This window comes from Canis aureus, chromosome 24, assembly GCF_053574225.1.
Source record: "Canis aureus isolate CA01 chromosome 24, VMU_Caureus_v.1.0, whole genome shotgun sequence".
Taxonomy (NCBI): domain Eukaryota; kingdom Metazoa; phylum Chordata; class Mammalia; order Carnivora; family Canidae; genus Canis; species Canis aureus.
Window position 1 is genome coordinate 18,367,160 of NC_135634.1, and position 13,233 is coordinate 18,380,392.

At 36.3% G+C, this 13,233-nt stretch overlaps 1 protein-coding gene across 7 annotated transcripts in view; it reads right to left on the bottom strand.

The window, feature by feature from the left end:
- Window positions 1-6,837: 6,837 nt before the first annotated feature.
- Window positions 6,838-13,233, bottom strand: part of IFT88 (intraflagellar transport 88) — a 135,806-nt gene continuing 129,410 nt past the window's right edge. For 4 of the 7 annotated variants that reach the window (XM_077868443.1, XM_077868441.1, XM_077868440.1 and 1 more), the window contains exons 25-26: window positions 7,372-7,482; window positions 6,838-7,140 (exon numbers count right to left, since the gene is read on the bottom strand). In XM_077868443.1, coding sequence (XP_077724569.1) covers window positions 7,019-7,140; window positions 7,372-7,482 — 233 coding nt within the window. In that variant the 3' untranslated portion in view covers window positions 6,838-7,018. Of the gene's footprint in view, window positions 7,141-7,371; window positions 7,483-13,233 lie in introns of those variants that run through there. The other 3 variants (XR_013362958.1, XR_013362959.1, XM_077868442.1) reach the window with 3 other exon arrangements.

The window sequence follows — 13,233 nt, forward strand, 5'->3', positions numbered from 1 at the left end:
TTTGAAGCTTTGGTATTTGACTATTTTGTCAAGGTTTCTGTCTACTTGATTAAACTACATTTTAGTTGTGCTGTGTAGAAAAACATCACTTTTTACATGCCTTGAACATTATGTAACAAGAGTTTCAGAATTAACTGCTAAAAATCCCACTGAGATCTTCAATTTAAGCAATTTACAGCTCTTGGTGAGTAAACATTTGTCTTGAGGTTATAAAACACCTTTTTCCTGACTAGTGGATAAATTGTTCATGTTCTCTGTTTCTGGTAAAATGGGAATAAAGATCAGTACTCAAATACTGTTTATTTTGTATTTGATAAAAAGTGTGGGAGTCCTCTAGAAGAAGGAGACTATCATCACAATTGTTTTCCTAGGAATATTCACCATGGCTCATTACAACAACATCCTTTCATGTGTAAGGTGACACACCTTAATTGTGCCGGACTGTTAATTATCTGTATTTCAACAAAATACCGTATATTGACTGATAACATGGCAATTTCTCTCTTCTTCCTTGATTATCTTGGAAATAGAAAATAAAATATTCACTTCCCAACAATTTCACCCGAAAAGGCTCACCTATTTTGATGAAACATAAATTTTATCTTTGTGAGACTAGAGTTGAGAAAATTTCTTATAAACGGGCAAAATGTTTCATCAGTTACCCTCCAGTCTGAATGTACATGAGAAATAAACATGTTAATTATTAAATCCAAATTTAAGAAAAGTCAGAAAAAGGCAACCAAGTTCTTCATGTTCCCTTAGAAATTAATTCCTCTCTGGTGCTCTTTACAGAAGATGTCACCATCCTTCTAGTCACAAAATCTTGATCTCAAGTCATCTTCCATTCCTCCTCCTCACTGCTTCTCTTACTCAACTACTCCAGTACCAGGCACAACATATAACAGACCATGCTGTCAGGAAAGATCCTTTCGGCACCGTAATTCCAAAAGCCAGTATGAGGTTGGCCACTTCCATAGTCAGCTTCTTGGGTTGCTGATGTACCTATCTATCCAAGCTTCCTTCCCTCCTTTAAAGGACTGTCACATTTTCCCTGCCAGTAGTTCTCTTTATTGCTGTCATCTTCTTGGGTAGCACCTGGATCTACCACTACTGCTCATCATGCTTGGCACCCCTAACATCCACACAGATGATTTATTCAATACCCTGGCTTCTAAATGACTAACTTCCAATCATCTTTTCTCCCATTGTATCTCAGCTATCAAATCATATGATTATGCTCATTATCATTACCAAGAACTGCACCATATGCAAACATAATTTCAAATACCTACTCTCTGATACAGGCACTTTGTCTTTTCATCCACTCCTGTAATTCTCTGATCGCATTAGGTCTTCTAAACCTACCACTTTCCTACTAAGGTCTTCTAAACCTACCACTTTCCTACTAAGCATCCCATTCTTGAGTCCTTATTTCCTCCTTTGTCTAGTTTAGAGTTCATAATTCAGCACTATTACCACATCCTTGCAAACACTCTTAATCTCTTGTTCTCTTTTTCCTCTTAATATCTGCCCATGATAATCCCAACTTCATTAAAATCCTACAACTTGTTGACTAGACTCCATTCTAATTTCTGACCACAAATCTAAGATTAGCGTTCAACACAGTCTTATTCCCTTTTACCAAGATGACTAATTTACATTTCCTCTCTCTCAAATCTCTGCTACTCATTTCCCTCTTCATCAAATGTTCCATACCCACAGATGAGAGCTAGTTTTTTTTTTTCTACCACTGAATATACTAACCTGTTTGCATTCACTTTCACATATCCTGCCTTCTTTCCTGATATATTTGATAAGCCCTTGACTCCAGTTGCCATTCTATCAATCGTTGAATTTCTTCCTTTTGTAATAAAGTGTTCTGAGCTGTCTCCATTCTCTGGCTCTGAAACCTCACTTCCTATTTTCTGCTCAACCCACTCCAGTTGGGTATTTATCCCCAATACTTCATTGCGATAACTTTTAACAAGATTGAAATGATACAATTATTGCCAAAGTTAATTGTGTTTAACTATTAAATTCTTTTTTTTTTTTTAAGATTTTATTTATTTATTCATGATAGAGAGAGAGAGAGGCAGAGACACAGGCAGAGGGAGAAGCAGGCTCCATGCACCGGGAGCCCAATGCGGGACTCGATCCCGGGACTCCAGGATCGCGCCCTGAGCCAAAGGCAGGCGCCAAACCGCTGCGCCACCCAGGGATCCCTAAATTCTTTTGCTAACATATTTGACCACTCCCTTAGTCCTTACTCCTTTTGATTAATGTTTGTATAGTGTATTTTTTCCCATCTTTTCATTTTCAACCTATCTATGACTTTATATTTAAAATGTGTCTTGGGATCCCAGTCTGCTACTATCTGAACAATATAGTAACCTTAGAACAATTTAATACTCCTTCCCAACCCTTACTATTGTCATGTAATTTCTATATATGTTAAAACCCCACAAATCATTACTATTGTTGTTTTAAGTAGTCACTATTCTTTTATATATCCTGGTACCTCTTGGGTGCTTTTCACCCTTTCTGTCTTTCATGCTTTTGGGGATAATTTTCCTTTAGCCTGTAGAAATACTTGTAGTATTTTCTATAGAGCTAGCCTATGGTAATTCATTTCCTCAAATTTTGTTTGAGAAGTCTTTAACTTTAAAGTATGAAAGATATATTCAGTGGGATAGAAATCTAGGTTGGCAGGGTTTTTTTCTTTCAGCACTTTTAAAGATACCATTTTATTGTCTACTGGTTCCATAATTTCTATGGAAACGTAAGTCTTATGTCGTATTATTGTTCCTCTGAAAGTAGTGTGTTCTTTTTATTCTATTTTAAAGCAGTTCTTTGTCTTTGGTTTTCAGCATTTGAGCATATCTCTAGGGTGCAGTGTTCTTTGAATCTACTCTCATTGTGTTCACGGAGCTTCCTGCATCTGTGGGTTGATGCCTTTCATCAATTTGGGATAATTTTAGACACTGTCTCTTCAAATGTTACTTTTAATCCATTTTCTTTCCTTTCTGAGATTCCTATTATATTTATTTAAACTTCTGACCATGTCCCAAATATCTTATCTGCTTTAATCTTTAAAAAATTTATTTTACTTAAACTCAATTAATATATAGAGTATTATTGGCAGAGATTGAGTTCAGTGATTCATTAGTTGCATATAATACCCAGTGCTCATTACATCATGTGCCCTCCTTAATTCCTATCACCCAGTTTCCCCATCCCCCCACCCACCCTCAGTTTGTTTCCTATAGTTAAGAGTCTCTTATGGTTTGTCTCCCTCTCTGATTTCTTCTTATTTTATTTTCCCTCTCTTCCCCTATGATCTTCTGCTTTGTTTCTTAAGTTCCACATTTGGGTGAAATCATATGATAATTGTCTTTCTCTCATTGACTTATTTCGCCCAGCATAATATCCTCTAGTTCCATCTACATCATTGCAAATGCCAAGATTTTTTTTTTTTTTTTTTTTTTAAGGGCTGAGTCATATTCCACTATGTATATTTACCATATCTTCTTTATCCATTCATCTGTTGATGGGCATCTGGGCTCTTTCCATAGTCTGGCTATTGTGGACATTGCTGCTATAAACATTGGGGTGTAGGTGCCCCTTTGGATCACTATGTTTGCATCCTTTGGATAAATACCTAGTAGTGCAATTGCTGGGTCATATGGTAGTTCTATTTTTAACTTCTTGGGGAACCTCCATACTGTATTTCAGAGTGGCTGCACCAACTTGCATTCCCACCTATAGTGTAAGAGGCTCCTCTTTCTCCGCATCCCCACCAACATTTGTTGTTTCCTGAATTGTTAATTTTAGCCATTCTGACTGGTGTGAGGTGATACCTCATTACAGTTTTGATTTGTATTTCCCTGATGCTGAGTGATGTTGAACATTTTTTAATGTGTCAGTTGGCCATTTGTGTCTTCTTTGGAAAAATGTCTTTTCACATCTGCCCATTTCTTGCCCGGCTTATTTGTTCATCTGCTTTATTCTTTCCATTATTTCATTTGTGCTTCAATTTTGGTATTTCCTAATGACCACTTCACTAATCCTGACTTTTGCTATGTCCAGTACATTGTTAAATCCATTCAAATAAATTAATTTCAAATATTGTATCTTTCAGTTCTAGGTTGTTCATAGATTCCAATATACTCTTGAAATTCTCTACTTTTCATTCATTTTGTCCATCTTTCTCCATTTTATTTAATATACTAATCATAGTTGTTTTAAAGTCCATCTTTAGATCTATTATCTGGATTATCTAAGGGTCTGCTTCTATTTATGTTGTTTGTTGGCTATTTTCTTGCTCTTATTTTTTACTGTATGCTTAATGTTAGATATATAAGAACCACAGAGGCTACAAAATGATATTGTCACTAGAGAAAGTTCTTTCTTCTGCTGGCAGAGATTATTTGGGACCAATGATGTTGGTTCAATCCAGGATTGAGCTAGGTTGGGGCTGGGTTGCAGTTTTTGTAAGTCAGTTCACCTCTGGTTCGAATCTGTCCTTCCAGGCTTTTGGATTGAGAGCTTGGCAGATCTGTCTCCTCAGCTGTGAAAGACGGCAAGAGAGTCAAGTCAGCCCCTGGAGGTTTTGAATTTAGATCATTAGCCTCCTACCCCACACAGCTCACAAAGGAGCAAATGTCTTGAGGATAGACAAATTGCGTAATTGTGGAAAGCCCTTCCCTATAGCAGAACTTTGTCCCCTAAGGACCTAAGATTGTGGGACATTTAACTTTAAATCTCCTTAGGCTTTAAAAACTTTAACAGCGCAGTTCCCCAGACTCCAGGACCACCATAGAGCTCAGCAAATGCCCATGGTGGAAAACTGGTAAAAAATTAGGGGCTTCTCAAAGTTTTTAGTTTGTTGTGCCAACCACAACCACACAACTACTGAAAGTTCTGCTAGTTTCTCTTTTCCCTGAAAGACCCCCTTTTTCTGGCCAACCCTTATTTTCAGCCCATGCTCAAAACTCACAAATGTCTCCAGAGATGAAATGAAGACAGTTAGGATCATCAACTCATCAGAAAGAGTTCTTTTCAATCTAGAATTATAATCTTATTGCTTTCACAGCTGTGACTTTATTTATTTATTTATTTTTTAAATTTTTATTTATTTATGATAGTCACACAGAGAGAGAGAGAGAGAGAGAGAGAGAGAGAGTCAGAGACACAGGCAGAGGGAGAAGCAGGCTCCATGCACCGGGAGCCGGACGTGGGATTCGATCCTGGGTCTCCAGGATCGCGCCCTGGGCCAAAGGCAGGCGCCAAACCTCTGCGCCACCCAGGGATCCCCCACAGCTGTGACTTTAAACATGATTCTTTTTTTTTTTTTAAACATGATTCTTACAATGATTTGTTGCTTTCCCCCCATAGATGTTACGGTGGGAGCATTGGCCTAATATGACCTCTTGCATCCTTTTTAGAACTGGAAGTCTCATTCCCCTCAAATATGAAACCTCCTACATCACTTACTGCTTTTTTTTTTTTTTTTTTTTAAACTGACCTCCTTTTTCCTGACCTCCAGGGCTGGTCACTTAGACTTCTCTTTTACTTTTTCTAAATGGTCTCATTCAATTGCAGTGATATTGAATACTATCTCTACACTGAGAGTTCTCCACCTTGCATCACCAGCCCTTACCTCTTCTAATTGCCAAGTTTGTAAATCTAACTGCATTGTTTCTATCTCCAATTGGATGCTGAAGAGACATCTCAAATCTAGGATGGTTAAATCATAGCTGATCCCCACCCCCACATCCACTCCTCTCAGTTCCTCATCCTTTCCTCTTTCCCTTGCAACCCATATCCAATCCATTGGATAAATATTTTTATGTCTGCCTCCAAAATGGATGCTGACTCGACCAATTCTTATTTTTATTGCTAAAAACCTGGTCTCAGGGGCACCTGGGTGGCTCAGTTGGTTAAGCATCTGCCTTTGGCTCAGGTCATGATCCCAGAGTCCCAGGATGGAGTCTGGTGTTGGGCTCCCTGCTCAGTGGGGAGTCTGCTCCCCCATCTGTCTCTGCTGCTTCCCCCGCTTGTGCTCTCACTCTAGTAAGTAAATAAAAATCTTTAAAAAAAATAAAAATAAAAATCTGTTCTCAGTCTTGCCCAGGATACTAGGAGTTCTAATCTTTCCCTTCCCCTCCAACCTGCCTACCTGTCAATTCATCTTCACAGCAACTGATACAATTGCCAGTTCTTTTCTTTTTAAAGATTTTATTTATTAATGAGAGACAGAGAGAGAGAGAGAGGCAGAGACACAGGCAGAGGGAGAAGCAGGCTCCATGCATGGAGCCCGATGTGGGACTCAATCTCAGGACCCCAGGATCACACCCAAGTCATGAATGGGAAAAGCGCTATCATTGCTCAGTGCTATTGGTACATGCTACTGGACTGTAGAAAGGAAATACAGAAAAGAACAATACGGTTATGGTTTGGTATTTTCTCTCACTATACTATCCAAAACATAATTGTTTTAATAGTATTATAATCCCTGTGAGGGAAACCTTCTAAAGACTTAACAGTTTCTAAACTCTAAGTAATTAAGCTTAACTGCAGATCCATCAGTGGTATGTCCTAGCACTGTATTTTACAAGCTGTGAATGATGAAATCAATGTAGTGTTTTCATTGCTAACACTTTATTTTAAGGAAATCACAGAAAATATTAGCATACACTGCAGTAGTAAGGGTAAATTTCTGTGAGCACACCCACATACTTAACATGTATGTGTAGGTACTAGGCGGTGCTAGCTTCAAAATGTAATTATTACTGTGGTCAATGTTTTCAAGAGTAAGGAAGTCACTAGCCTAAAGCATTAGTTTCACATATTTTTATTCCATATAAAACAAAACTTAGACCCATCACGTAGAATACACTTATTTAAGGTTTTGACAGTGTACAAAATTAAAATCTGGGTGTTTAATCCAAAATTTCACATAAGTATTATCTTGTCTGGTAATTTCTTTCATTTAGTAAGTAAAATTTTAAAGTGTATATTATTCTGGAAGCAAATCATCTCCTAATTCTTCATCAGCAAAATCATCCTCGTCGATTCTTTTTTTGGCTGCAGTTTTTGGTCTTTCTATTTGAGGGCCAAGTGGATCCACATAGGAGGCATCTAGGTTTCAAAACAGATTGTTACATTAGAATAATAAACACAATAAATGTGAAACCAATTAATCTCATAATCTAAACTGAACTGAGTGAGCAGAAACGCTCTCCCAAGTCATTAAAATTTTGTCTGTATATAAAAAATTCTTAATGCCCAGTTATACATTTTGCCATCTCACCAAATCTTCTCCAGATCTGATTAAGCCTTAGGAACTAGGTGGGGAGCACCAGCACTTGCCTATTTCTTTGTTACTGCTACTTTCATAAGGTTCATTTGTTCCAGGTAAAGCTCTGAGTTTGGCACTTAGTCGTTCACCTTTACTACTGGCACTACAGTTCTGGCCACTATCTGAAAACACAAAGATAAAAATGCATTTGTTTTACATGTTGACAAAACATAACGCTATATTATGAATCTTAAAGTATAGTTATTTGCCAAGAAACAGGTTGCAAAAACAAACAAACAAAAAAACAGGTTGCTTCATTTGGAAGCCAACTTCTGAGGAATATAATTCTTGTTTCCTGAAACTTAAAAAAAGAAACCTCTTATTGGCAATCTTTAACATAGATAAAACCACTTAGAAGTACTCTTTATATGTAGGCTTTCGCATGTATGAAACCTGTATACAGGTTTCAATTTTATAGATTCACTGGTGAGAAGTTAGAGACCATGTTGACAAGTATAACCTAGGAAAGAACAAAGAGCAACTGGAGAAGGAACAAACTGGAAGTGGTAAGATGAGTATGAGCTGTATTATCAACCTCATTATCAAAGCTGGTGAGTGGTGCTAAAATCACATCAAATGAAAAACAGCAGAAGAGGTAGGAGAGGACCTGGATCATATAATTACTTTCTTCAAACATTTGGAAAATGTTCATGTAGAAGAGGATTAGATTTGCCCTATACAGAATAGATTTTAGCTTAGTATAAGGAAAACCTTTAAAAGGATTATAGCATCCAAATATGGACTGGCTGCTATGGGAAAAACTGCAATCCATATCACTGAAGATTTTCAAACGGGGCTGAATACTCACATTAGTAGGAAATACTAGGGAGTAATTCTCAACCTTAAATTTCCAATATATTTTGTAAAAGAAACACTCCTCTAGCTCTACAGTTTTTATTTCTTTCCCTTAAAATTCCCATAATGCCATTTTTTCCTATTATGGGAGATTCACTTTTAATAAGTGTATATGTCCATCAACATATACTGATCATTTCACTTTTAATAAGTGTATATGTCCATCAACATATACTGATCATTTCTTTGCTGAGTATACTTCATATTTTAATGTATTGATAACGTCTCTGGGATTAAACCAAAACAAGGCAGTCTTTAAAATCCCCATATTTTGATGGTGGCCAACCAAACAAAAATTTTGAGTCTAAGTTCTTATAAAAAGCATTACTATTTCCCCCCACTGCTATTATTGGAAAATAAAATCCTTAGTTTTAGACACTGAATGGGTGTAAACATTTTAGTATTTTTTAAAATAATTTTGCTCCCTTCTAATTTTTTGTTATAATTAGGCCCATCTTTTCCATCTGTAAGGATAAATGGGTATCTTTCAACGGGATTAAGTGAGCTCAAGTCAAAGAGTTTGAAAACCATTGTAGGCACTATTTCTTTTTTCACTTTTCATATTCATATACGTTATCTATATGAATAAAACAAAACTCTGACATCTCCTTCAGGCATCCATAGCACTTCTGAAATCCTAACATACTGAAGGGTTCCAATTCTGTGGAAAGAGCAAACTTTAAAAAATAAAAATAGACTTCCTTATAAGAACTTCCAAATGCCCAACTGAAAAGCCATGAATATGTTTTTTAAACATTTTCTATTATAAAACATCAGTGAGGGCATATCATGAATATTCTCATTTCATAATTTTCAATCAACTTTCATGGAGTAACATGGGCAAGTGTAAATGGATCAATAAGCATTTATAAGTATGGGTGAGTTTTATGCCTAAATAATGAAACAAGTTATTATATTTGTTTCACCATAGCAACAAACAACAATTACTATTTCCTAGAGAAAAGTTAACATATTAAATAGCTTTCAAAAACAAGAATCTGGAGAGCAATTTATCTGAATTATCAATCAATTAACATTAAAACTTCCAAATGATACTTTTATAAGAGAAAAATCTTAGAATCATAGAATTTAGAGTAATAGGATTCTTGAAACTTACCTATACCAGAAAAAAGAGAATACCCAATGAAATAGGCAATGTATATAGACCATTCCCAGAGTAAGCAATACAATTGGTTAATAAACATAAAAATATTTAAATTTACTTAGCCTTTGAAACATATTAAGTGAAGAAAGTCAAGTCAGAATTCTAGATACCATTTTTATAAAGCTTAAAAAAAGCAAAATTAAAAAGTGTTTGCATACATGATAAAACTGTATGTGAAAAGGCAAACTAAAAAAATATAAACCTGGATATACATAAAACATAAAAAAAACCCAAAACCCTCTCACAGTGGTTACCTGTAGGGAAGGCAGGAGGTAGTGTGAGAAAAATCACATAGATAGGCATAGGAGTAACGTTCTGATTCTAATGCTTTATGATAGCTTCATTAATTTTAATTTTATATGCTTTGTAACTGAAGAGTGCTAAATTGATTCTTTTGTAGGTACCAAGTATTACATAATTTAAACCTCCACATAATTCTAAATGTAAGATTCAACATTGCCTATTAAAATGGCCAAGATTTAAAAAATATCAGGTAAGTGAAATGAACAAACCTTCAAAATTAATGTGGTAGTATATATCAACACTTAATTTTGTGGTCACCAAGATAGAAGAGGAATCTCCAGAACTTTTTCCCTCACAAAGATACCAGCTTGACAATACACAGTCCAAAATACCTTTATGAGAATTCCAGAAACCAGTTTATCTGCAGTACCCCAGATAAACTCAAATCCAAGAACAATTGCATTGAAACAGGTAAGAAAAGCCATTTGATGTCAACCGTGTCAGTCCCTATCACAAACTGGCATAACTCAGATTGGAAGAAAAAGTCCCAACATTCTCCCTTGGGGAGGAAAAAGTAGGATGGAACATACATCCAACATCTTGGCTTTTTAGGGAACCATGTGAGAGACTGGTTTCTGTTTTGCTTTACTTGGAGTGCTGATAAGGAACCAACATACTCTTGATGATAACAAAAGAGAGCTTGGTGGTTTGTTGCAGTGCCAGAGTACATTCTCTCACTATGCCCAGAAGCTAACACAGCTTGCTGTGATCTAGGGAAAGGATCTAGCTAGCTCATGGCTTCTTCCTGAGCAAGGAAAAATTAGAGTAGAATGTACATCCAGTAGTCCAGCTTGTGGTGTTGGCAGTGATTCCCAAGGGCCTGGTCTCACCTGACTCAGAGCGCTAATGGGGAATTGGCACATCTTGGATGCATGGGGGCTGCCCAGAACAAAAGAGGGCTCAGTAGCTTATGGTAGTGCTAGAGGTCCTACAGCACTATAGATATCAGAGGAAGTAACAGATTACAGATCCTGAAACCTAATTGGGAAATTACGTATAAAAGCTGAGAGAAGATGCCATACCATACCATAAAAGCTTTAAGAAACTCGCATTGTCTCTAGTGGGGCTGACATGTGACAGTTTCCCTAGTACACAGCCAGGCACCTAAACCAGAGAAAAGTAGCTGTTTTTTCATATGAAGAAATAGCAAGAAACATGAAAACATGGCCCAATGAGAGAAACAAAACAAATCTTCAGAAATTGACCCTGAGGAAATGGAAATCTATTGATTACCCGACAAAAAATCCAAAATAGATGTCTTAAATAAGCTCAGTGTGCTACAGGAGAACACAGACAGACAATAAATAAAATCAGGAACATGAAGCAAGAATGAAAGTAAACTATCAGAGACAGAAACTAAAAAAGGACCAAGCAGAAATTCTGAGGCTGAAGAATAAAACAATAACTGAATTGAAAATGCACTAGAAGGATTCAAACACAGCTGTGGTCAAAGAGAATAAAGGATCTGTGAGCTCGCAGAGAGGTCATCTGAAATTACCATCTCAGAAGAACAAAAAGGAAACAGAATGAAGAAATGTGAGGAAAGCCTAAGAGAATTATGAAACATAATTTAGATTTTGGGACATAAATAAATATATGTATTATAAGAGTCCCAGAAAGAGATCAATATACATATTATGGGGCAGAGAGATTTGAAGAAATAATGGGTGAAAACTTCCCAAATATGAGAAAGGAAATGAATATCCAAATTCAAGAACTCAAGGAACTCCAAATAGGATGGACATAAAAAGATGCCCATTGAGACCCATTATAATCAAAGTGAAAATTCAAAGACAAAGAATCTTAAAATGAGCAAGAGAAAAGCTAATTCATCATAAACAAGGAAGCCAGCATATAATGATGAGCTTTCACAGCAGAAACATTACAGGCTACAAGGGAATGGGGTGGTATCTTCAAAGTAAAGAAAGAAGAAATATCTGCCAACCAAGAATACAATATTTGGCAAAACTATCCTTCAAAAAGGATGGAGAATCAGACTTTCCTGGATAAAGAAAAGCAGGGGAATTTATCACCACTAGACGTGCCTTGCATGAATTGCTAAATCCTTCAAGTTGAAACAAAAGGACATTAGATTATAAGAGAAAAATCTGGGGATCCCTGGGTGGCGCAGCGGTTTGGCGCCCGCCTTTGGCCCAGGGCGCGATTCTGGAGACCCGGGATCGAATCCCACATCGGGCTCCCAGTGCATGGAGCCTGCTTCTTCCTCTGCCTATGTCTCTGCCTCTCTCTCTCTCTCTGTGACTATCATAAATAAATAAAAATTTAAAAAAATTAAAAAAAAAACTTTAAAAAAAAAAAGATTATAAGAGAAAAATCATACGAAAATATAAAGCTCTCTGTAAAGGTAAATATAAACACAGAATCCTGTAATACTGACATGGTAGTATATAAATCACTTTTTATTTTATTTTATTTTATTTTTTATTTATTTTTTATTTTTTTATATATATTTTTATAAATCACTTTTTAAAAAAATTTTTTTTATTTATGATAGAGAGAGAGAGAGAGAGAGAGGCAGAGACATAGGCAGAGGGAGAAGCAGGCTCCATGCACCGGGAGCCTGACGTGGGATTCGATCCTGGGTCTCCAGGATTGTGCCCTGGGCCAAAGACAGGCGCCAAACCGCTGCGCCACCCAGGGATCCCTATAAATCACTTTTAATTCAGGTGTAGAATATAAAAGAAAGATAAAATCATAAAAATAACTATGAAATTATGTTAATGAACACAAATGATAAAAAGATATAATTTGTAATATTGATAACACAGTGCTGGGGCAATGTAAAGGAGTAAAGTTTTTGTGTGTAATTGAAGTTGTTATTAGTTTAAAATAAATTGAAATAGATTGTTATAAGTATAGGATGTTTATGTAATTCCCATGGTAATCACCTACAGAAGATACACAAAAGAAAATCAGAAAGGATTGAAAGTACGCTGCTACAAAAAAACAAACAAGTGAAAAAAGCAATGACACACAAAAGAAGACAGCAAGAGAGGAAAAGGACAAAATAACTACAAGGCATACAAAAATTTAACATAATGGCAATAGTAAGTACTTATCTATTTGTAATTATTTTAAATATGAATGGATTAAACTCCATAAAAAGACACAGAGTGGCTGATAGGTTAAAAAAAATTTCCAGCTATATGTTATCTATAAGAAACTATACTTATTTTAAAAATATTTTATTTGAGAGAGAGCGAGCGAGCACACATTTGAGGGAGAGGCAGAAGCAGACCCCACTGAGCAGGGAGCCTGACTTGAGGCTTGATCCCAGGACCCTGAGATCATGACCTAGGCCAAAGGCAAATGCTTAACTGACTACGCCACTGAGGTGCCCCAGAGACTAACTTTAGATACAATGACACACATAGGCTAAAAGTGAAATGATGAAAAAAGATATTCCATGAAAATGGTAACAAGAGGAGAATAGGAGTGGCCATACTTATTTCAAACAACATGGACTTTAAGTCAAAAACTGTCACAGAGACAAAGGACATTATATAATGATCAAAAGGCCAGTTCACCA